The sequence below is a fragment of the Chenopodium quinoa genome, unplaced genomic scaffold, assembly GCF_001683475.1.
Source record: "Chenopodium quinoa cultivar QQ74 unplaced genomic scaffold, ASM168347v1, whole genome shotgun sequence".
In the NCBI taxonomy this organism is placed as follows: Eukaryota; Viridiplantae; Streptophyta; class Magnoliopsida; order Caryophyllales; family Amaranthaceae; genus Chenopodium; species Chenopodium quinoa.
In genome coordinates, this window is record NW_018742904.1 from 1,033,910 (window position 1) to 1,056,016 (window position 22,107).

At 32.6% G+C, this 22,107-nt stretch overlaps 2 protein-coding genes across 4 annotated transcripts; one reads left to right on the forward strand and one right to left on the reverse strand.

The window, feature by feature from the left end:
* Positions 1-6,888: 6,888 nt before the first annotated feature.
* LOC110727327 lies at positions 6,889-13,103 on the forward strand. Of its 3 annotated transcripts, none has more exons than XM_021906889.1 (9): positions 6,889-7,204; positions 8,938-9,070; positions 9,333-9,684; positions 9,803-11,416; positions 11,513-11,693; positions 11,922-12,044; positions 12,138-12,275; positions 12,364-12,567; positions 12,675-13,101. In XM_021906889.1, exons 2-9 carry the CDS (start codon positions 8,983-8,985, stop codon positions 12,861-12,863), a joined length of 2,889 nt encoding a protein of 962 aa, XP_021762581.1. In that variant the 5' UTR covers positions 6,889-7,204; positions 8,938-8,982; the 3' UTR covers positions 12,864-13,101. The 3 variants fall into 3 exon arrangements, with proteins under 3 accessions (XP_021762581.1, XP_021762580.1, XP_021762578.1); XM_021906888.1 differs by lacking the exon at positions 6,889-7,204 and having other exon boundaries at positions 8,474-9,070; positions 9,803-10,802; positions 10,923-11,416; positions 12,675-13,103; XM_021906886.1 differs by lacking the exon at positions 6,889-7,204 and having other exon boundaries at positions 8,474-9,070.
* A 1,060-nt stretch (positions 13,104-14,163) lies between these two features.
* LOC110727398 (protein FAR1-RELATED SEQUENCE 5-like) lies at positions 14,164-16,232 on the reverse strand. The gene is made up of 2 exons (XM_021906960.1): positions 14,281-16,232; positions 14,164-14,188 (listed from the first exon to the last, which is right to left on the reverse strand). Exons 1-2 carry the CDS (start codon positions 16,230-16,232, stop codon positions 14,164-14,166), a joined length of 1,977 nt encoding a protein of 658 aa, XP_021762652.1.
* Positions 16,233-22,107: the final 5,875 nt, after the last annotated feature.

Genomic DNA, 22,107 nt, shown 5'->3' on the forward strand with positions numbered 1-22,107 from the left:
AACAAAAGATTAACCTTAGTTTTAATAAATTATGCTCTAAGTAATTCATATAATTTAAAAAATTTAAGGACTTCAGAAATAAGTATGGTAACTTACCTCTTTTATGGTTCTCAATCCTATCCCATTAACACCATCATACACCTTCATATGTAGCATTAGATAGCTTCCTGAGTAATTTTCTTGTCTTTTTTTTGGGAATGGAAGTTCAATTATTCTCAAGTTGTAGGACAACATATCATCTGCCTTTGGATGCTTTTTTTTTTTTTGAACAACTTCTGCATTTGTATGATCTGCAATGGAATGAATATTAATGTAAATGATACATTGAAAAATGAATTTAATGACAATCTGTTAATCTATTTATGCTTTACCGTTTTTGAGATAAAACTCTTTACAGGGTCCCATTCATTAGTGTTCTCGTATTCAGTGTTGTCCAAATGATTAATTGTTTCATTTCTGAAGTTTATGACAGAAAAAATATAATGATCTTCCTGCTTCAGAGGTATAAATACCTGCACATAAAAAATATTTACACATATTTACTTTAAAGCTTTTTCTTATTACTTTAAACATATATCTTTCTACTTTAAATATTTATTCTATATCTTACACATTCAACTGCATCCAGGTCCAATGATTGTGATTTTGTCCATTCAACCTATAGTTTTTGCAGACTTGTTACTCCCTTTTTCCCATGTGCATTCAAACACATAGTTAAAGCATCCTGCAAAAAATTTCCCAAGTTTATTTCACATATTTATACAATGTATAGTTTTATATTATAAAAGTAAACTTAAAAAACTTACCATGAAGTCAAGTCCAAAGAATAATCTGACCATGTCATTTTCAGACCTCTCTTTTTGCCTTTCATTGTTATTGAGGTGGTTTGACCAAGCAGTGATCAGATTAGTTGTAGCTTCCATTCATTGAGCAAAGTGTTACAATCTTCCCTTATTATTTCAATTGATTCTCCAAACCAACCTACTACTTCTTATAATGTTAAATTAAATTTATGCTGAACAATTTAATATATAATGCAACAGCAGTATTAGTTTATTTACAAGTATAATACATACCTCTTGTTTGGAAAGTTTTCATCATCATTGATTGCTAAGTAGTCAATTACTTGATTACATTTCAAGCTCATGCTTTCCATTACTTCCTTGCGTGTTTTCAAGAAATTAGAAACATATACCATATCTTTCACCTCTTTCTCTTTCTCAAGTTTTCTAACTACTTTGAACCTTGAAACTTTTTCCATAAGACTTTTTCTTTTAGTGTTTATCTCTGCCAAAGAAAGTGTAGCACAAATTTTTGCACAATACACCTTTCTCCTATTTGCTAAATCAAGGTCGGAATCAAAAGGATCTCCAGTAAAACACAGCATATGCATCATTATAAAAACACCACAATCAAGAGTATATTTTGGTGTTTTCCACTTGAACTTAACTTCATCAAACTCATAATCTAGTATTTCATCAGCTTTTTCATGATTAATTCTCTTCAGGAAGTTTGACATTTCCTCCACCTATAACATTTGTAAAGCAATATATAAGTAAAACAAATTTACAGTACAGTTTACTTTAAATAACCTATGTATTACTTTAATAAGAACATCATTTACTTTATATTTTATCTTATTCTTTTTACAGGCATAATAATGTATACTTTTAATACAAATTTATTTACTTTAATAGTAATGTCATTTACTTTATATTAATAGTAATTTACTTTTGAGAAATTTTAAAAAATCATACCACAAGAGATGCAAGAATTTTGTAGAAAGGCTTATGCTTGTCATCATACTCCCTGTTATCCAAGTATTGAATGGTCTCTTTCAAGAAGTTAACCACTACCAAATTATAATGGTTACCTAGAAAGATTGGAACAAAGATCTGTCATTAAAATTACACTTATTAGTCTACAAATTCAAAATCATAATGCGCTACGATGTACTCTAATTGACATGTAATCAAACATACCAACTGAGCTGTCATAATTTTCTTCTTTGCTTCACAGAGGCACATCCAATCATACCATGCCTCATTCAATTCTGCCGTGTATGTTGAAGGAGATGGTTTTTCTTTTTTATCTGTTTTCGGAGTTGGCTAGGAAGGATTTTGTGACATGAGAGACAACTCTAGAGGTCTTTGTGTATTAATGAGGACATAAAACATGTTACTTAATTAGATCATATACATTTTATTATGTATTTAGCTAAAGATTTAATTTAACGCTTACATTGTGGTCAATGCCAAAGAAACAGCATGATGGATCTTCTTTCAATCGTAAATCATTCATAAGAAATGACCAACATTGAACTATACTGGATTTTATCATTTTGGGGGGGGGGGCAGTTGGAGCTAGGGATACCGTGTCATCCCTTGTTATCATGAAAGCAGCTTCATATCTCACAAGCTCTTCACTGTGCACATGTAAATGTTTATAAAGTAAATGAAATATTATATAAAGTAAATTAAATATTAACTAAAGTAGATAGAATATTCTTAAAATTAAAAAATTTCATAACTTACTGTTTGAATGCACTGTACTTCACAAAGCAATAATCAGCCTCTACTTGATACAGCTCTGGAATTTCATTCATTCTTGATTTGTTGCTTTTCATCCACTTTGAAACGAAATTAATTTCAACATCTTTTTCTCCACAATCTACATTGATGTTTATCTTTGAAGTTATCTCTTAGTGAATGTTCTTAAGCACAATGGTTTCTTATGCAACAGGTTGTTTATCATCATCACCTGAAATAAAACAGCAGATGTAGTTTCAAAGAAATCATACACTATCTACTTTTAATTGTTTTGTATTTACTTTTATACAATATTTACTTACTTTTGTTAACAACTGCTCAAAATCAAAGATAACAATTGAAAAGTTAAATAAAACAGATCAAACAGTTATTTATTAAATTTTAACCAATTTTTATTTACTTTTATCTATTTTCTATATACTTTTATCTACAACTATTAAATTTCAAAGAAAACTACCCAAAGTTAATTTGAAAAAAGGTACACCATTACCTTTTTCAACAACCACATTAGCCTCTTTGGTTACTTCCTTTGTGAAAGTATCTTCAGCATCTTTGAGTGCCTTTTTACTTTATTCTTTTGTGATAGGTGGCTTATCTTTGCTTATTTTTTTCCTTGGTTGTTCACCATCTTCCTCACCATTATCACCATCATTTTTTGTAGCACCCTTCCTAGTAACTTGAGGCTCTCCATCAATTGTTTTTTTTGTTACTTTCTTTGTAACATTTGGCTGCTCCTCTTGAACAACATATCCTTTAGGATACTCTTAGTAACTGAGCTTACTACATTATTAAGGTCTTCATTTGGTTCTTCATGAATATCATCACCATCATCAGCTATATTGACTTCAGTATCTGGATCAATATACTCAGCATTCATTTGATCTTGATTCAGATCTTCTTTGTGTTTAGCTGCCTGCTCTTGATAAGTATCGTAGAAAACGTTTGTATTATCCTTCAAATAATCATACAACCTAACCACTTCATCAAAAGCTCTTTGCACCCGTGGGTCACCCAAAAGTCTTTGTGTTTGAGTAACTACTTCAACTTTCTCTACCAATATTGTATTTATATCAGCAACATCTCTAAGCCTCTGTGTGATTGCATTGATGCGATTAGCATGCAACATTGAAAATAGAGATGTATCTCTAAGCAATAGCATCAAATCCTCTTCAACTTCCTGCAACTTATAAACATTTTACTGTTATTAAAATTAATATACACCCATTTACTTTTTATTATTAATGTTTACTTTTCATATGTCCAGGACCTTTTATGCCATTTAACATTTACTTTTAAAGGTAAATTGTTTACTTTTAAAAGTAAATCATTTAATTTTACTGGATGGACAACAATAATTTTACAGAAAACATAATCAAATATTTCCAACATATACTTGTACTCACTTTTCATTAATATCTATTTACTTTTTACTTAATTTTATTTACTTTTAAAGTTAAACTATTAACTTTTAAGAATAAAATTAGAAGTATAAAATAGAAGCAGTAAAAGTGACATAAAGTATTTACATCTCTTACTTTTTCATGGATTTCAATATCTGAAAACAAAGTGCTCGGAATGTCATATGTAACATATCTTCTTGCTGCAAAATGTTGATATTCGTTAAACCTTCCTTCTTTAGCACAAACTGGATAACTTTCTTTTTGCAATTCTCCCTGGCCAAACGACGCTTTTACTTCCTTTGATATTCTGGTTTTTATTTTTTCATCCGTCCAGTGCTTGATCAAAGGTAGCTCTGTTGGTTCAGGATGTCCTCTGAATGCAACGTGGTGAAAATAAGCAATCTGAAGGACAAGGATACATCCACTGATTCCAGATCTTGCTTCCTTGTTTTTGTTGTATTTCATCCTCTGAATTGCGTTCCAAAGGTTTTCAAGAACATAAGAACACCAATCCAAATTTGGTATTTCCTTCACATTATCACAATACTTGATAATCTTGTTATCAATAACCCTATTTGCAACCGGTGCAAGGAAGGTGCTGCATACGTACATCACAAAGTACTTCTTGAAATCATCACCTCCTTATTTTAAGGTCTGAATTTTATTTTCCAGAATATTATTGACAGTGTATCATCTTCTAAACCAACATCAAGCTTCTGCTTCCAATTATTTATAATCCTCAGATCAGTTATTCTGCTTTCTTAACTTCACTGCCAACTTGTTTCTAGTAGTATGTGGAAGGAGAAATATATCATACACATCGTAGTTGCTCACAGATAACTCCTTCATCAAGTCTACTTTAAACATACAGCTCTGTTCAATGAAGTGGTGACAAAGCCATGGAAGAATCCTTGTTTGAACATATGTCAGTTTCAGTTCAGATAATCCTCCAAAGCCTATGTCTGACATTGCCTTTCTCTGATCTTCACTGAAATTCTTCATCAAATCTATTACAGCATTTGGTCTGTAGTGTGTCTTTTTTTAATTATAATACCACCATTGTCTTCCACAGCTTCATCATCAACCATTACAATCTCTTGTATCTCTTTATCTTTTTCTCCTTTTTTGTTCTTTTCTTTAGAGGTGGTTTTGTATCGCTCTCTTCGTCATCTGAAGGTTCATCTTCTGGTTTATAATCATCTTCACCAGCTGGTTCTGGTATTCTTTTTTCGCTTCCTGTAATTTCATAAACAATGAATTATATTGGGTATTTTATTTACTTTATGTCCTATTCTATTAACTTCTATAACCAAAGTGAATAAAGTGGATAAAAAATGCTAGATTACCTTTTTCATTTTTCTTTTGAGACTTCTTCATATTAGCCTGAATCATAACAAGAGATAATAAATCAATTACTACTTTCAAATAAATCATAGACTTTCTACTTTTAACAAGTTCATATTTACTTTTATGCAATATCTATCTACTTTAGTCAACAACTTCTCAAAATTACAAAAAATTACGGAAAATTACAAAAAATTACACAAAATTATGCATAACTACACTAAATTAAACAGAACTACTCAATATTTAAGGAAGAACTACTAAAAATCAAAGAAAAACTAGGACAAAAGCAAATTAAAAAGAAATTTAGAAAAACTTTAAACAATTAAACAAAATAAGAACTAAATTACAACAAAACTCGAACATAAGTAAATTAAAACGAAATTACACAAAATTAAAAACAAATTTGCAGAAATATAGAAAGTTAGGTCGAAACTACATGATAGACAAAATAAGAACAAAATTAAAACAAATTTGCAACAAATTTAGGTCGAAACAACAAAAAAATCAAGTATACCTTTTGATCAGTTTGATTTCTGCTTAATTTACTTCAATTCATCAAAGATCGTACTTCTTTTACTTCAATTTCAACAAATTTAACAAAATATAGTAAACTAACTTAGAAATTACAAAAAAAATAAAAAAAAAATAAAAAAAATTATCTAGAAAAATTTTGAATACCTAAATTTTTGTTCGATTTTCGCCAATTTCTTCAAAAATCTTTTGAAAATGAACAAGGAAGTTGAATTGTAGCAATTTTTTTGAATTGTAGCAGTTAGCAATGGCGGTTTTTCGCTAATTTCAGGTGTTCTTGAGGAGAGAGAAAGTGTTGGAGTAGTAGTGAAGAGGAGAGAGAAATCGCGCTCAATTTTATGAGTTTTGCATTTAATTTGTCATAAAAAATCTCGACCGTCTATATTGATCCGCACCTTAACTAATCTAACGGTTTCTATTTGTTCCTAATTCCTATTATAGGATTGGTTCTCATTATAACTTGGTCCTATATATATATATATATTTATATATATAATTTTCATTAATATTTACTACTTATATAGAAACACAAGGTCAAGCTACTACATTGACTTGTGTATAAAATTTTACCGTATTAGTTGTTATTATGAGACAAAAGGAGTATGATAAATTTTTAGATTATCGAATATTGAAGAGTTACTCCCTCCGTTTCATAATGTTAGTCCCATAAACTATTTTGAGCGTTTCAAAAAGATCTACCCATATTCAATATGTTCCATTTTTAACTTAGTTTTTGGAATTAATTGGCTGTACTGTGGATTGATGACATGGTTCTAAGCAAAGAAATCTTTACCTTGAATTATGCATTATGAATTTATGACTTATGCTTTCCAAAAAACAAAATCAAAAAACTTAAATAAGGTAAACTAATTATGAATTATTTTGTACTTTAATGTTAGATTCCAACTTTTTATTGTAATTGATTCCGTATGGGATTAACATTATAAAACGAAGGGAGTAATTTTTAGCATATATATATATATATATATATATATATATATATATATATATATATATATATATATATTTTTTTTTTTTTTTTTTTTTATATATATATAGGATTAGGATCATGTAAAAACAAGTCTTAGGGTGAAAACATGAAAACAATTAATCCCAGCCGTAGATTATAATCTAACGGATGATATTTAATGTATATATATCCTAATTTTCTCTCTCCTCCCGCGAAAACACTTTCTCTTTCCTCTGTTATTTTCTTCCTCCTCTTCCTTCTCTCTTCACTTTCTCTCTCCTAATTTCTCGACATTAGCGAACTCCTTCAGCAACACCGCTTCAATTACCATCAGCGAACTCCTTCAGCAACACCGCTTCAATTACTTTGATTTTTAGCAATTTCTCAGCTCTACGATCTATTATCAGGTGAGTTCTTTGTGGTAATTTCGCTATTTTTGCACGATTTGAGGTTATTAGGTTTCTGAAATTTTGTTTGCTGGAATTTCATGAGTACTTTTTTGTAGATTCAACCGAAAATTTAATGTCTATTATGTTTTTCGTGTATGATTTTTGTTTAATTTTGTAATTTTGCATGTTTTTTTATTTTATTTTTTCGATTTGATTTTATTTTTTGAATTTCAACTTAAGTTTCGTTTTAGTAGAAGTATTTTTTAAATGTATTTTGTTTAATTTTTCTTAATTTAAGTAAACTAGGTTTTTATGTGTATTTTTGCTCGAAATTCTGCTTTTGTTGTTCTTCTTCATCTTCTTAGTAACACGATTTTTGTTGAGCATAATTTTGTTTTTGTTGATTTCGAGTTTAGCTGATTTTTGTGGATTTTGATTTCGAATTAATGCCTGTTAGGAATGCGAATAGCTAAAATGCGAATTGTGTGTGTGTGTTTGTGTTTGGAGTAGTTAATTTGAATTTTGAGTAATTTGAAGTGTTTTTAGTGGATTTGTGAGTGAATTCGGGAGAGTTTGGAGTAGTTAATTCGAATTTTGAGTAATTTGAAGTGTTTTTAGTGGATTTGTGAGTGAATTCGGGAGAGTTTGGAGTAGTTAATTCGAATTTTGAGTAATTTGAAATGTTTTTAGTGGATTTGTGAGTGAATTAGTGAGAGTTTGGAGTAGTTAATTCGAATTTTGAGTAATTTGAAGTGTTTTTAGTGAATTTGTGAGTGAATTAGTGAGAGTTTGGAGACATAAATTAGCTACACTGGTTCCTGCTTCCACTTGGTGTCCAACTCGATTTGTATTTTCCCGTGTTCCGTTTGGTGTAGGCAACAGGAATGGTCATCAATCTCTTGCTAATGATGATCTGGAATTGAGACCTGACCAACATGGTGACATGTTTGGAGATGGACTAACTGCCTTGGTTGCATTGGTGTTCCTTGATGCTGTTGTGTTTCTCTCTTACAACCTGTCTTTTCTTATTTGTGATTTGAAGTGGTTTCAGCTGCATCAAATGTCATTAGGTTCCTACATGAATTATTTGCCTTTTGCACTTAGATAAATTTTCTGGTGTTTGTGATATTGATGCAAAGACTCTTTCCACATCAACCGTAGAAAGAAAGAAAGAAAGAAAGAACATAAAGTATGAAGAATGCTTCCTGGTTTAAGATACTGACTTTGATTCTATATGTCCGATTTTTGGTGTTTAGCAGATTGCTTAAGCGACTAACCCAGGAACAAACATCTGGGGTGGATTTGTGATAGATTGCTTCTGATCATGCTAAATCGACATCTACATGACTTTCTTGACTGTTGAAAAGTGTACTTCTAGTCTGACATATGTGCATGGTTAATTTGACTCTGTACTGGATTTTGCTTCAAAATTTCTGAATTAGGCCTGTTTTGAACTTGAATCAAGGTAGCCAGAATTCGAGGATTTGGATACCTTAGTTTGATCTGATTTTCACTGCCCTGACCTGACTTGAATTGATTTTTTTATTCGTAAACAAATTGGTTGTCAAAAGACATAAATATGAATATGACCTGAACTTGTTCTAAACCAAACCAAAATAAACTGAATCTTTTTGGAGGGGTGTTGGACTATGTTATTTTTGAAGTTTTGTTTTAAAAAAAGGTCACTATGCCATAAAAAGAGGCAACTACTTTGGTTTCTTTTGTTTATCTTTTTGTATGTCTTGTTACAGGGTGCAACAAGGATTTTCATTCGATTTGGATTAGATTTTATAACTATGGTGAGAACTAGAGGTGGTGCTACTTTTAAAAAAAGGAGAGGCCTTCGTAGCTCAACAGGAGGAGTTAAATTGAAAGATACAGGAGGTATGATGAATGTTTGATTTTTGGATTATTAACCTTAATATACTAGTTGCTGTATTATGATAGTCTCCTAATACTATAGAATGTAGGTCCCTATATTAATATAAAAGTTACTATATTATTAGTTCCCTATGTAACTGAAAAAGGTCACTATATCAATGACAATGATTATTATTTTTAAGTTATTAGTTTGCTATATTATAATTGTTTGCTAGATTAAAATGAAGATAATTGTATATATAACTATATGCTTGCGTGTTTTTAGCATGTATCAATCTCGATCATGAAGATGAAGAGCATATTGATGGTGGAAGCAAAATGATCAATGATGATACTAACAGAGATAAAGATGCTTGTATTGAAAAAGGATTGAAAAAGAAAGCTATCACTAAGAAAAAGAAACCTTCTAACATTGAGAATGCTATACCTTTGTCAACTGTGATGGAAGGAAAGAAGGGGAATAAGTCTTCTTCTTCACATGCTATTGTTTTGCCAGCTAAGAAGAGAAAGTTGGATGAAAATGAAGGTCTTAAAGTGAAGAAAGTGAAGGCAAATAAGGATAAGAACATTGTGATTCATAGGCAAGAATCTGCAATCATAGATAGTGATGTACATATGTAAGTGAATATTTGTTTCTTTTTTTTGAAGTTTTGTTTAAAAAAAAGGTCACTATGCTATAAAAAGAGGCTACTATTTTGGTTTCTTTTGTTTATCTTTTCGTATGTCTTGTTACAGGGTGCAACGAGGATTTAAAACACGTTGCAGGCCATTTCATTTAGTAGAGATGATTAAAACTTTTTCAGATGATCAAATCAAGGCTGTTAAAGAAATTGGCTTTGGAGGTTTGTTATCTTTGAAGGTGAAACGAACTGCAACTGATATGCTATCATGGTTGGTAGATTGTTTTGATCATGGTAGCTGCATGTTTACTATTGATGGTAAAAAAGATTTTGTTGTGACTGAATTTGATGTGTATGATGTTTTTTGCCTTCCTTGCAAAACATCTAAGAAAGTTGAAGAAATTTCTCGTTGTGCTAATGTCATCAACCCTGATTATGATTTAAAGGTTAAATGGAGGTCTCATTTTGGTCTTATGGGTGAGAATGATCAGATTCCTTTGGGTTTTTTGGAATCTAAGATCCCTTTACTAGTAGATGGTGGGGAAGAATTCAGACAGCTTTTTATCATGCATGCTTTTTCAAGTTTTTTAGCACCTACGTCCAACAGAACTGTGGATTTGAGAATTGTAAAATGTTTGGTTGATGTTAATCAAATAAGAATTTATAATTGGTCAAAATATGTCTTAGATAGACTTTGTGAAGCTGTGAAGAGCTACAAAGAAGGAAATATAGAATGGTTTTGTGGTTGTGTTTTGATGTTAGAGATTATCTATTTTCATCGATTGAGGTTTAGGAATGTTGTGTTAAATTCTACAATACCTTTAATTCAACATTGGACTGATGTGGATATAAGAGATAGAATTAGAAATGAAAAGTTGTCCAAGGGTTTTGGGTGTGGAATTCTTGAGTTTGATACATATCCAGTGAGTGAGAAGTTGCAATTTGAGGATGGACAAGTTGTTTGTAATCAATTCAAGGAAGCTCCTGTGAATCAAACTTCTGGAAAAGAATCTGTTGTTTATGAAGGTGTCCGTAGCAATGTTAAGGGTGTTATTCAGTTTGAGCTACCTGCCAGTTCAATGTCTAATGAGGAAATCCGTTCAATTGCTATTGATGTAAGTATTTTACCCTTTAATTCTGTCTGTCTGTTTAGTTTTTTCTTTTTTTTTTTTTTTTTTTTTTTTTTGTCACAAATTATTTTATTAAAATCTAAGTGCTACATTTTTTTTTCACAGGAAGTTTATGAGAAGTTTTTGCTCATGAAAAGAGATTTAGAAGTGGTATCTAACTTCTACATGAATGAGTTGAAAGTGTTATTTCAGACTCGTAAATCTAATGATGCTTCAACTTCGACACCTCCAATGTCCCAAACTGATTTATTCTTTATGAATCCTCGTGTTCATGAAATTGTTGATGAGATTGTGTCTCTTGTAAATTGGGTAAGCAAAGTGCCTAATGGTTTGGATGATGATGATATTGATGATAATGGTGCACCTGCAAAAGAGATTAATGTTGTAGTTGGTGAGGTTCCAAGGATAGGTTTTGAGCATGTTTTGAGTAATGGAAAATCTAAATGCTCCCTTGCTATGGATGTTAGTCTCTTTGGTGATAAAGTTACATATGTAACTGAATATATGAAGTCAAGTAATAAGGATATGAAGGTTTTGGATGCAGTTGTCCAGGAACTTGTTGACTACTGCATTAGTGATTATCATGGTTTCGATCTCAAGTAAGTCATGTCATTGTTCTTTTTGTTATTTATTTTCAAATTTTAATAATAAGTGATTATGTTAATATACATGTGTCTTTTTATTTCCTTGTACAGTGAGGTGTTGGTATCTTTTGGCAAACCATTTGAGATTACAAGGAATGAATTCCTTTCATTAGGTGCACCGGCTATTGCTATATCTTCTGTTATTATTGATTGTTGGGCTATGTTGCTTAATGAAAACCAGAAGAGTAGTGCACATGGACCTCAAAAACTATATTTTGGTGTTTCTCAAAGTGTAAGTATCTTTCGGCTATTTAGTTACTACATCATTATAATGGTAGTTGTTCATTATAAAAAATTCATAAATTAATTTCACTATGTATTGAAAACAGTCACTATGATTCATAAATTAATTTCACTATGCAATGAAAACAGTCACTATGTAATGCAAGTAATTACATTTAAGAAAAATAACTCTACCTTCTAATTTTTTTAATATTTATTAATGTTTGTTCTTTTTTAGGCTTTTTTACTGAAAGTTGCAAACACAGATAGTAACACACAAGACATTGACAAGCTATTTGACATTTGGTCAAGATGGTTGTTCATTCCTTGCAATGATTTTGATATTGCAAATGTTGAGTTGGTAATACATTGCAAATGTTGACAATCATTTTTCAACTAAGTACTTTTATATTAAGTTTTTCAAGCTTAATAGTTGTTTATTTATTTATTGCAGATATTTGTTCCTATACTCTTGAATGAGCACTTTTTCCTAATTGTTGTGAATTTGAAGGAAGAAAAGCTTCAGTTCATAGATAATATGAGTTATGATACAAAGTACATGAGTGAGGTTGAGAAGTTCTCTGATGTTCTGGTAAAAATATGATATTTTGGATTTTATTTGTATTTTTCTAGTTAGGATATGCTTCATGGAACCTAAAGTATTAATTTATTTTGCCTAGAGTGATATGCTGAGTACTTTTCTTGATCAACGCCTTCCTCAAAGTAATGACTCAGTGAAGAACATGATTGAGTATACTTTGGAGTCACCTTCTGTAAATTGGAAGTCTGGAAAACAGAAGAATAATGATAGTGGCATTTATACTATGGTCAGCATGCTTTACTTTGATGGAGCTGATGTGTTCGACTGCAATGTTTTGAAAACGGTTATCTCGTCTCATTTTTTTTATTTGGCTTTCAATTTTTATTATATTAACTATTTCCTCCATGGAATTTAACTAGCTTTTTTATTCTAATTTTTGCTTAAATTTAGGTTTCAACTAGACGGACATTGAGAGCTCAGATTGCTGCTACTCTGGTATTATCTGATATGAACATTGTCAGAGATGAAGTTCTTGAAAAGCTATCTGAATTCAGATTAATAAGGAGTCAAGTTGCAAAAGATGTTTTTGATGGGATTAAGAAGAAAACAAAGCAAGGTAAAAAGGAAAAGAAAGTATAGGCAGACTAACGAATATGTGGATGAAGTTTTTTGCTCGGAAGTATTTGTATTTTGCACAGAAGTAGGAAATCTAATGTAATGATGTAGTTTGCATCAACAAATGGATAATCTGACAAAATTGTATAAGTGTTAATATAGAACAATATGATATGATTCCAGTTCATACAAAGCTTTTGAATTGGTGGTATTGGTAGTTCTTTTGATATGTAATCTTTAATTGACATTCAAGAAAGTTTAGTGAAATATATATTAGTTATAAATTTGGCGCCTATGTTATAAAAAAATGGTACCTATGTTATTTAAAAAGGTTTCTATATGATAAGGTCACTATGTATTTAAAAAGGTATCTATGTTATTTAAAAGGTTTCTATATTATAAGGTCACTATGTATTTAAAATGTTATTAGTTCAATGTGTTAGGTAAAAGTGTCGTATTTATATTAATCTATTCTTAAGCTATTCATTTAGTATATCAATTAAAAGAACGAGCCCCTCCTTCCCTAACTTTGTATTGGCTTAATCGATGTGGATTAGAAGAATTGTTAAAATGTGAGTATTTTTTATACGGTTGTTATATCATAATAAAGGTCATTATATCACTAAAAAGGTTATCACGGAATAAGGTGTCAATACGATGAAAAAAAGTCACTATGACGTTAAAAACACATACTATAATATAAATTGAAGTTATCATATGCCAATATGTCACTACATCAAAATAACAATATAAAGGTCAATAAAAAGTTTAACAATAAAAGGTCACCCTATCAATAAAATTTGAGCAATAAAAGGTCCCTGTTTAATATATGTGAAACAATAACAATCACTATATCAATAAAAAGGGCACTATAGCACTATGTTCTTTCTTTCCTCTCATCTCCTCTATTTCAGCACTAGGCTGTCAGTAGCCGATGTTGCTTCTTGTAAATATGAAGTGGTTTTGCAGCCTTTCTACTCTTCTTTGAAATCCTGAAATCATGTACACGAACATATATAAAGTGAAAATCTAGTGGGAAGTAAACATAGTACAAAATTTATTTATTTTTTTCTACAAAAATACCTCATTCAAGTTGGATTTTTTTTGCGGACAATTCCGACTATCATGGTTTGTTCTCTGACCACAAGTTCTACAAAGTCTATCTTTCCTTTGGCTTTCCTCAATAGCTATCTCTTTGTCAGATTTTTTCCTTTTTCCACTACCACTACCTTTGTTGGAAGACTTGTTTGGAGGAAGAATATCAACAACTATGTCATTAGATCCAACAAATAATTTGATGTGTTTATTTTTTGCCTCACGTTTATCAACTGGACTTATAGAATCCAAGTCTTTCATCTCATTTTCAAAAGATATTAGCTTAGACAACAATGACTCTAGGCATTCAACTTTCTCCTCACAAAGACTTACACATGAAAAAAACCTGCACCATAAATCACCAACTAGCTTTTGCTTCTTATCCTTCTCTGCCCCATCAAGCAAGTTGTTTAAGCCAAAAATTGGTTTCTTCATAGCTTCTTTAGTCCAACGATGTAAAACATATTGCCTTGGAATCTCAAATAAGAACTTTCCTTTCATGACAAAGAGAATGTGACGACATAATATTCCAACAGATTCAAACATTTTACAAGAGCATGAAGCATCATTAGAACACAAAACATATGTGACATGATAGCTTTTTTTCCTTGTGTTGTCAACAATTCTATATTGCTCAATCCCTTCTTCTTCTTTGATGGTAACATTACTTATACCACAATTGTACAAAGCATGCTTGAATTCCTTTTGGAATATGTAAAATACATTATGAGTGTAAGCAAATGCAGCATGCTTTTCCAAGTACAGGGGGGTGACAAGTTGGGGATGTGTAGTTTTTGAAGTAGCATTCAACTTGTCTTGTGTGTGCCTTTGAGCATCGATTGCAGATTCATAGCGAAACCACAACTCAACCAATAACAAATGCTGATTGGTGAAATTAGTGAAAAAGCTATTTTCACTCTCTGATCTTTGAGTTGACCTTAAAATCCCACCCATAAATAGGTCACAAAAGTAGGAAGGAATCCACATATTCCTTATATTATACATATTTTTGAACCAATCTTCATTCACTAAATCAAATTCAGACATCACAGACTGCCAACCAATTTCAAATTCTTCTGGTTCAAGGTCTCTATTCCACACAACAGAGTTTAGTTTATGAAGAAAATCAGTTTCTAAGCATAATTTGGGCCCTACCTTTTGTGGCACTTTTTTCATAATGTGCCACATACAAAACCTATGTTTTGCCTTATCAAGAACTTTTTCAATTGCCACTTTCATCGCAGGGTCTTGATCTGTCATGATACAGGTAGGCTGACAGTTATTCATTGCCTTTAAGAAAGTTTCAAATAACCATTCAAAGGATTCAATATCCTCCTTTGCAAGTAAGCCTATCCCAAAAGTCACACACTTACCATGGTGATCAACACCCGTAAATGGGGCAAAAACCATAGAGTATTTGTTGGTGTCAAATGTTGTATCAAATGTAATCATATCACAGAACAACGAATAATTTTTTCTACTAATTGCATCTGCCCAAAATACTCTTGTCAAGCGTTGATGTTCATCCATACAATGCTCAAAGAAAAAGGCACCTTCACTGTTTTCAGCTTTTTCTTTCAAATTGTTTATAAACATCGAAGCATCTTTCTCTTGTATGTAAGCTTTCAAGTCTCGATTAAAGTTCTTGAAATCATTCAATGTTGCACCTATATTATCATAGCTACCAAGATGTTCTTTCATCAACTTATAAGACTTGTTTGGACCAATGTTCAATCTAGAGTTGTCAAAAATGAATTTTTTCTGGCCAAGTTTAAGGTTTCCAACATTTGCCAAAAAATTCATTGTGTTGGGAGAAGCAAGATTGTGGCTATGAGATTCATGAAAGACATAAACCATCCATTTTCCATCTGAACGTTCTCTAAACCCAATCATTGCATTACATCCAACACGATTTATGGTTCTTTTTCTAGCTTTAGGATTTTTATCTTTGTTAGAAACTTTTGCTTTAGTTTCACCATCCTTCGTAAACCCTTGTTTATTACAATGTAAATATTTCAAGTAGACTTTATCACTATCTTTAATTCTCTTTTCAGTACCTAGTCTTACCACAAACCCACCAAATCTAGCATATTGCTTATAAAAATCAACACCTTTAAGTAAGGAATCAAAAAGCATACCAAGTGTAGGCTTTAGTTCAGGGGGACAACACGGTATAAACTCTTTTGTTCCTCTGGGAGTGTAACACACACTTGGGCCCTTTAGTGACGGTAAGTTTTCAGCAACATTGGTAGTTGTAGATGTATTTGAGCAACTACCTTCTTCTGACTCCTCTTGCATTGTCTGCATATAATATCAAATATATGGTTTAAAATGGGTACTATAATAAAATAATCCATTCCATGGTGCAACTAACTGGACACCAACAAAAACAGTCTAAAATATATGGTTATGGTATCATAAAAAAGAGTTACTATATGGTATTAAGCAAGGTGTTAGTCATTTAAGCAAATACACAAACACCTTATGTGCAACAATTTCTCCTAGTGTTTAATATCATATATCCAGGAAAAAAAAACTTTAATATAAAAAAAATATATATATATTGCAAATATTTATACAAAAACGAAAAAAGAGCATATTGTTGATGAGGATTGAAACTACAAGTTGATGAGATTGAAACTAACTGGACACCAACAAAAACAGTCTAAAATATATGGTTATGGTATCATAAAAAAGAGTTACTATATGGTATTAAGCAAGGTGTTAGTCATTTAAGCAAATACACAAACACCTTATGTGCAACAATTTCTCCTAGTGTTTAATATCATATATCCAGGAAAAAAAAACTTTAATATAAAAAAAATATATATATATTGCAAATATTATACAAAAACGAAAAAAGAGCATATTGTTGATGAGGATTGAAACTACAAGTTGATGAGATTGAAACTAAAAAACAGAGCAATCAAATAGAAATTCAAGAAATTCAGCTTATATACAAGGAAATAATCACAGTTATATCGGTATAGTAAGCCGCAATCAACTAGAAATTCAGCTAAAAACAGAAATTAAAGAATGAAGAACACTTACTAAGATTATTGAGGAAGCCCCAAATTATTGAAGAATCACGAGCCCTCAATTTTGGGAGTAAATAATCAAAGTAGCCCTAAAATTTGACGAATTGAGGAATTGACGATTTGATAATGAGATGAAAAGAGGATCTGCTGAAATTTGCTGAGATTTTGCGTTTTTCAGCAAAATTAACAGAGGATTTGCTGAAATTTGCTAAGATTTTGTGTACCTTGTATTTCAACCGTTAGATTATATCATTAATAATCAATGGCTGAGATTTGCTGTTTTTAGTTTTCACCATAAGCCCTGTTTTTAGCGGAACCCTCCCGTATATATATATATATATATATATATATATATATATATATATATATATATAATCTCGCCACCTTTAGTAAAGTAGAAAGAAACATGAGAGCAACTTCCATTAAAAATCTACAAAAATGAAATAAATTCTTCATATAGCTGTGATAGCAATTTATGAAGACACATTTTGTTTTTTAATAACCGACATCAACTCTTTTGGTGGTCCTTGTTTCTTGTTGGATGACTTTAAACAAATCAAGCTACGACTTATTAGTGGAGATGTGAAAATCTGTCCCAACTGACCCAACCAAAACTAATCTGAAAAATATCAGATCAAGATTTTAAATCGCATGGACACAATAATTTAATATTACTCAAGTTAAAAATTAGACCCGACCTAATCCGGAATATATCTGACCTGGCCGAATCCGACCCGAACACTCGAATTGACACTTCTAACTACGAGTTAGACTTTTTAATATAACAATGTCCAAATAGTTTATTCCACACTTACATTTAAGGAAAAATTACTTTAAATAATCCAACTTTTGCCACATTCTCCCTAAATAAACCAATCTTTTGATTATTCTAGAATAATCCAACCTTTATACCCCTTCTTCCCAAAATGAACCCAATTGACCGATTACCTAAACAACCGGTCATCCCTTTCTCACTCCTTCCTCCCACCATTACCACCACCCGAAGCTCCACCTCCATTTTATCTTCCCCTTCTTTATTTTGAAGTCACCACTCATCCCACCACCACCTTCACCAGACCGCCCCTTACCCAACTGAATCAGCCCCCCTGCCCGCCCTCCCCACCCCGAAAACAAGCCCTACCCCACATGAAAACAACCCCCATTTCGGAAAAAAAAACCACCATTTCGAAATCATCATTAAATCTATTTTATTTTTGTAAAACAAAATTCAGGGTAGGAACGAGATATGGACAGCAGCGGCAACAATATTGAAACAAAGGGTGGTGGTTATGTGGGGTTTTAAGGCTTGTGGTGGTGAGGATGGGTTGGCGCACGCATGCCTAGGTGGTGGAAGGGGTGGCTTTTAACATGCATCGGTTGTGAGGTTTGTGCTTAATTAGTTAGTTGTTATTGGAGGTGGTAGCTAGAGATTCATAGTGGCTAGAGATACGTGGTGGTTGGAGGTTCGTGGTGGATGGAGGTTGTGGTGGCTGAAGGTGTTGTTGGTGGTGCTGGCTAGAGGTGTTGTTATTGGTGGGTAAGTTAAAGGGGAGGTGAAGTGGTAATGAAGGAAGGCCATAGAAGGGGAAGGGGAACGAGAGAGATAAAAGGATGGTGGTGGCTGGTGGATCTGGTGACTATGGTGGTAATGGGGGAAGAGAGAGAAAGAAGAAAGAAGATGATGGTGGTTTTTTTTTTTTTTTTTTTTTTTAACAACTCGAAATTAAAAAAAAAGGTAAATTACAAAAAAAAAAAAAAAAAAAAAAAAAACCAAAAACCAATTATGAAGTGCCACGTAGCACATATAACCGGTTGTACCAGGTAGATGACCTGCAAGGTTTATTTTGGGAAGAAGGGGTGTAAAGGTTGGATTATTCTAGGATAATCCAAAGGTTGGTTTATTTCGAGAGAACAACGCAAAGGTTGGATTATTTATAGTAATTTTTCCTACATTTAAATTTATAGGCTTTAGAATTTCAATCCTTGTGTTTTCCTTCTAAATTTTGTAAAATAGGTAGTATATGTGAAGTTCTACAAATAATAAATTAACGTATACATTTCCTTTCACACCTTATATTATATATGTATCTAAAATCTACTTCAGTCACTAGCTTCCCAATTTCTTAATAGTTTATGTAATGATTGATTCTAGCTTTTTGGTATATGTTACGCACATGTTGATAGTGTAAAAAATAAAATAATAAATAAATAAATAAAGTAGAGCTTTTTATATGGTAGCCATCAAGATTTAAAAATTCTATTATTATTATTATTATTATTATTATTTTTTTATTTATTTTTTTTTTTTGAGAAAATTTAAAAATTCTATGTGGTGGCAAGGCTTTTCATGTAATTGTACATTCTTTGAAATATTAAATAGTGTTTGGTTAACTTCATGGAGGAGGACTCTTCTCTTGCTGTAAAAAGTGCTTACTCATGGGGTCGCTCTATTCTTTCAACGCATCGAGTCCGCCTGAAAAACGGTGCTTCGGGTTGGTGGAGGAAAGGTTAGGCAGTAGAAGAGCCTCTAATTCATTCTCATTCAATCACGGTGGGGGGCAAGTCTCTTTAGGTAATTAAGTTCCACTATTTTATGCAAAGCGAATTCCATTAATATGTCAACCAAACACCACAAAGGAGTTTAAATTCCTAGAAATTTCAAACTTCTTATGGCCTTTTTTGTCAACTAAAATTTCACTGCGCACTCAAGAAAGGAGGTCATTGAATTAAGTTGGTAACAGTTAATGAACTTAAAAAATTTCCTCAAATTAATCGAAAAATAGTAAAACCTAGTTTTAGTACAGCGAAAATCATATCATATCACTAATTAATAAAGCCGGATTTCACAGCCAGGCCACAAGACATTGACACTTGACATTCCAGTTTCTCGCATGTAGGCGACAAATATGTAAAACTGTGACACATATGATGCTAAGTAAGTGAACTTTGGATATACTTTTAAGATAAAAATATTGTATAGTGTTTTATTATCGATATATTACTAATATTTCATTATACACAATCTTTTTCATAACTTTTAATAAATATCCTATAACTCGGTTCTATTTCCATCATAAAATGTGTTTTAAAAAGTTCTTTAAAATAAGATCCATTTATAATAGTGAAACGCTAAACATCGCCCGCAATTTACCATATAAAGCCCACAAATATGATATGGTTTGACCATTATGCCCATTTTCTAAAATTGAAATAATCTCGATGTAAAAAATGTGGAGCCGTACTGGCTCGCCGGGGGAGACCGGAGGGCAGGCCGGAGATGCGGGGGACGCCGGAGGTACGTCGTCGTCGACGGAAAACGAGGTAAGTCACCGTTAAAATTCACGGTTTACCGTCGGAGTGGCTCCGGCGCCTAGGATGGACGCCCAAACCGTAGCCTGGACGTCCAAGCCAGACGCCATAACCACCAGAGTGGCGTCCAGCCCAGACGCCCAGACCACCAGATTGGCGTCCTGGCCAGGCGCCACTCCACTGGGTGAGGCGGCCCTGCCAGGCGCCAGTCCAGTGGCTGTGGCAGCCCTGGCAGACGCCACCCTTATAAATTAATTTTTTTTTTCTTTTTTGATTTTGTTGTTGTTTTTTATTTAATTTTTTTTTATAAAAAAAAATCGAAAATGATTTTTTAAAAAAATTCAAAATGGGTTTTTTTTAAATTAAATTTGAAAATTCGAAATAGGTTTTTTTAAAATTAAATTTGAAAATTCGAAATGGTATATTTTTAAATTTAGTTTGAAAATTCGAATTGGGTTTTTATAAAAATTAAGTTTGATTATATATAATTATGCTTTTTTTGTGTTAATTCTGTGTAAATATAGAAATTAAATGTATTATCCGTTAAATGTATTTATTGTAATATATAATTGATGCAGGAATATGGTGGAGACGGAAATGATTATAGTGGGATATTTGGACATGATGGTCCATTCGAAGAAGCTCAACAGACGATTGATTGGGCAAAACAGGTTGCAATTGCAGCTGGATTTTGCTTGGTAGTAGTAACTCATAAATCTCAACGGGATGGTAGAATGGATCGCATTTTGAGATGTGACCGTTATCGCAAAAGAGAAGAAAGAGATTTTCGTACAGCCACTCGGTTTGATCCAAAGCGGAAAGGTTGTGGGTGTGAGTTCAGAGTAAAGGTTCGACAACTACGGAGTCGTGACGGTTGGGAAGTGATTGGTTACTCTAAATGGGGGTATCACAACCATGAGATGATAGTATATGAAGAGGGTCATCGACAACTGAGCGACTTAAGTCCTGCTGCGAAACTAGTTGTGAAAGAAATGAGTGATGCTCAAGTGAAGCCTGCTAAAATATTAGCATCTGTGTTAGAGAAATTTCCAGAAGACCATCCAAACCGAAGACACATCTACAACGTCAGACAGTAACTCAGGTTTGAACGGTCAGAGGGAAGGAACCCTATACAGCAGCTGCTACACCAGGCACAATCACGTGGTTACCTGTTCTGGTTTGATTCTGATGAAGATACAACGGAGGTGACTCATCTTTTCCTTGTGCATCCTGATTGTGCTGATATGATCAAGTCTTGGCCATTTGTGATTTTGATCGACTCAACGTACAAGACAAACAAGTACAAGTTCCCACTGGTTGAGATCATGGGGATGACTCCAACGAACCAGAACTTTCTGATTGGTCATGCAATCATCAAGGATGAGACGGCTCCAAGTTATTATTGGGTGTTGGAGAAGCTGAGAAACTACATCGGGCCTAATGTTCATCCAGCAGCCATCGTCAGCGACTGTGAGGGAGGTCTCTTTGCCCCCATAGCAGAGCTGTTTCCCGAATCGAACCACTTATTGTGCACATGGCACATCAACAACTGCGTGAAAGTGAAAGCCTACAACCTTTTCAAGAAGAATTTGGAAATGGCAGAGAGATTGGTGAATGGTGAGTGGCGGAAGATCCTACAGGCTACCACAGAGGAAGCGTATGAGCGAGCATTGGCTAACTTCAGGGATTCGTACCAGTGGTGTCCGGCACTGGTGGACTATGTGATGCAGCAATGGGTCCCTCACAGGGAAAAGTTTGTCAAATATTGGACAAACCAGGTACTTCATTTTGGGAACACTACAACATGTAGAGTTGAGAGCGCTCAT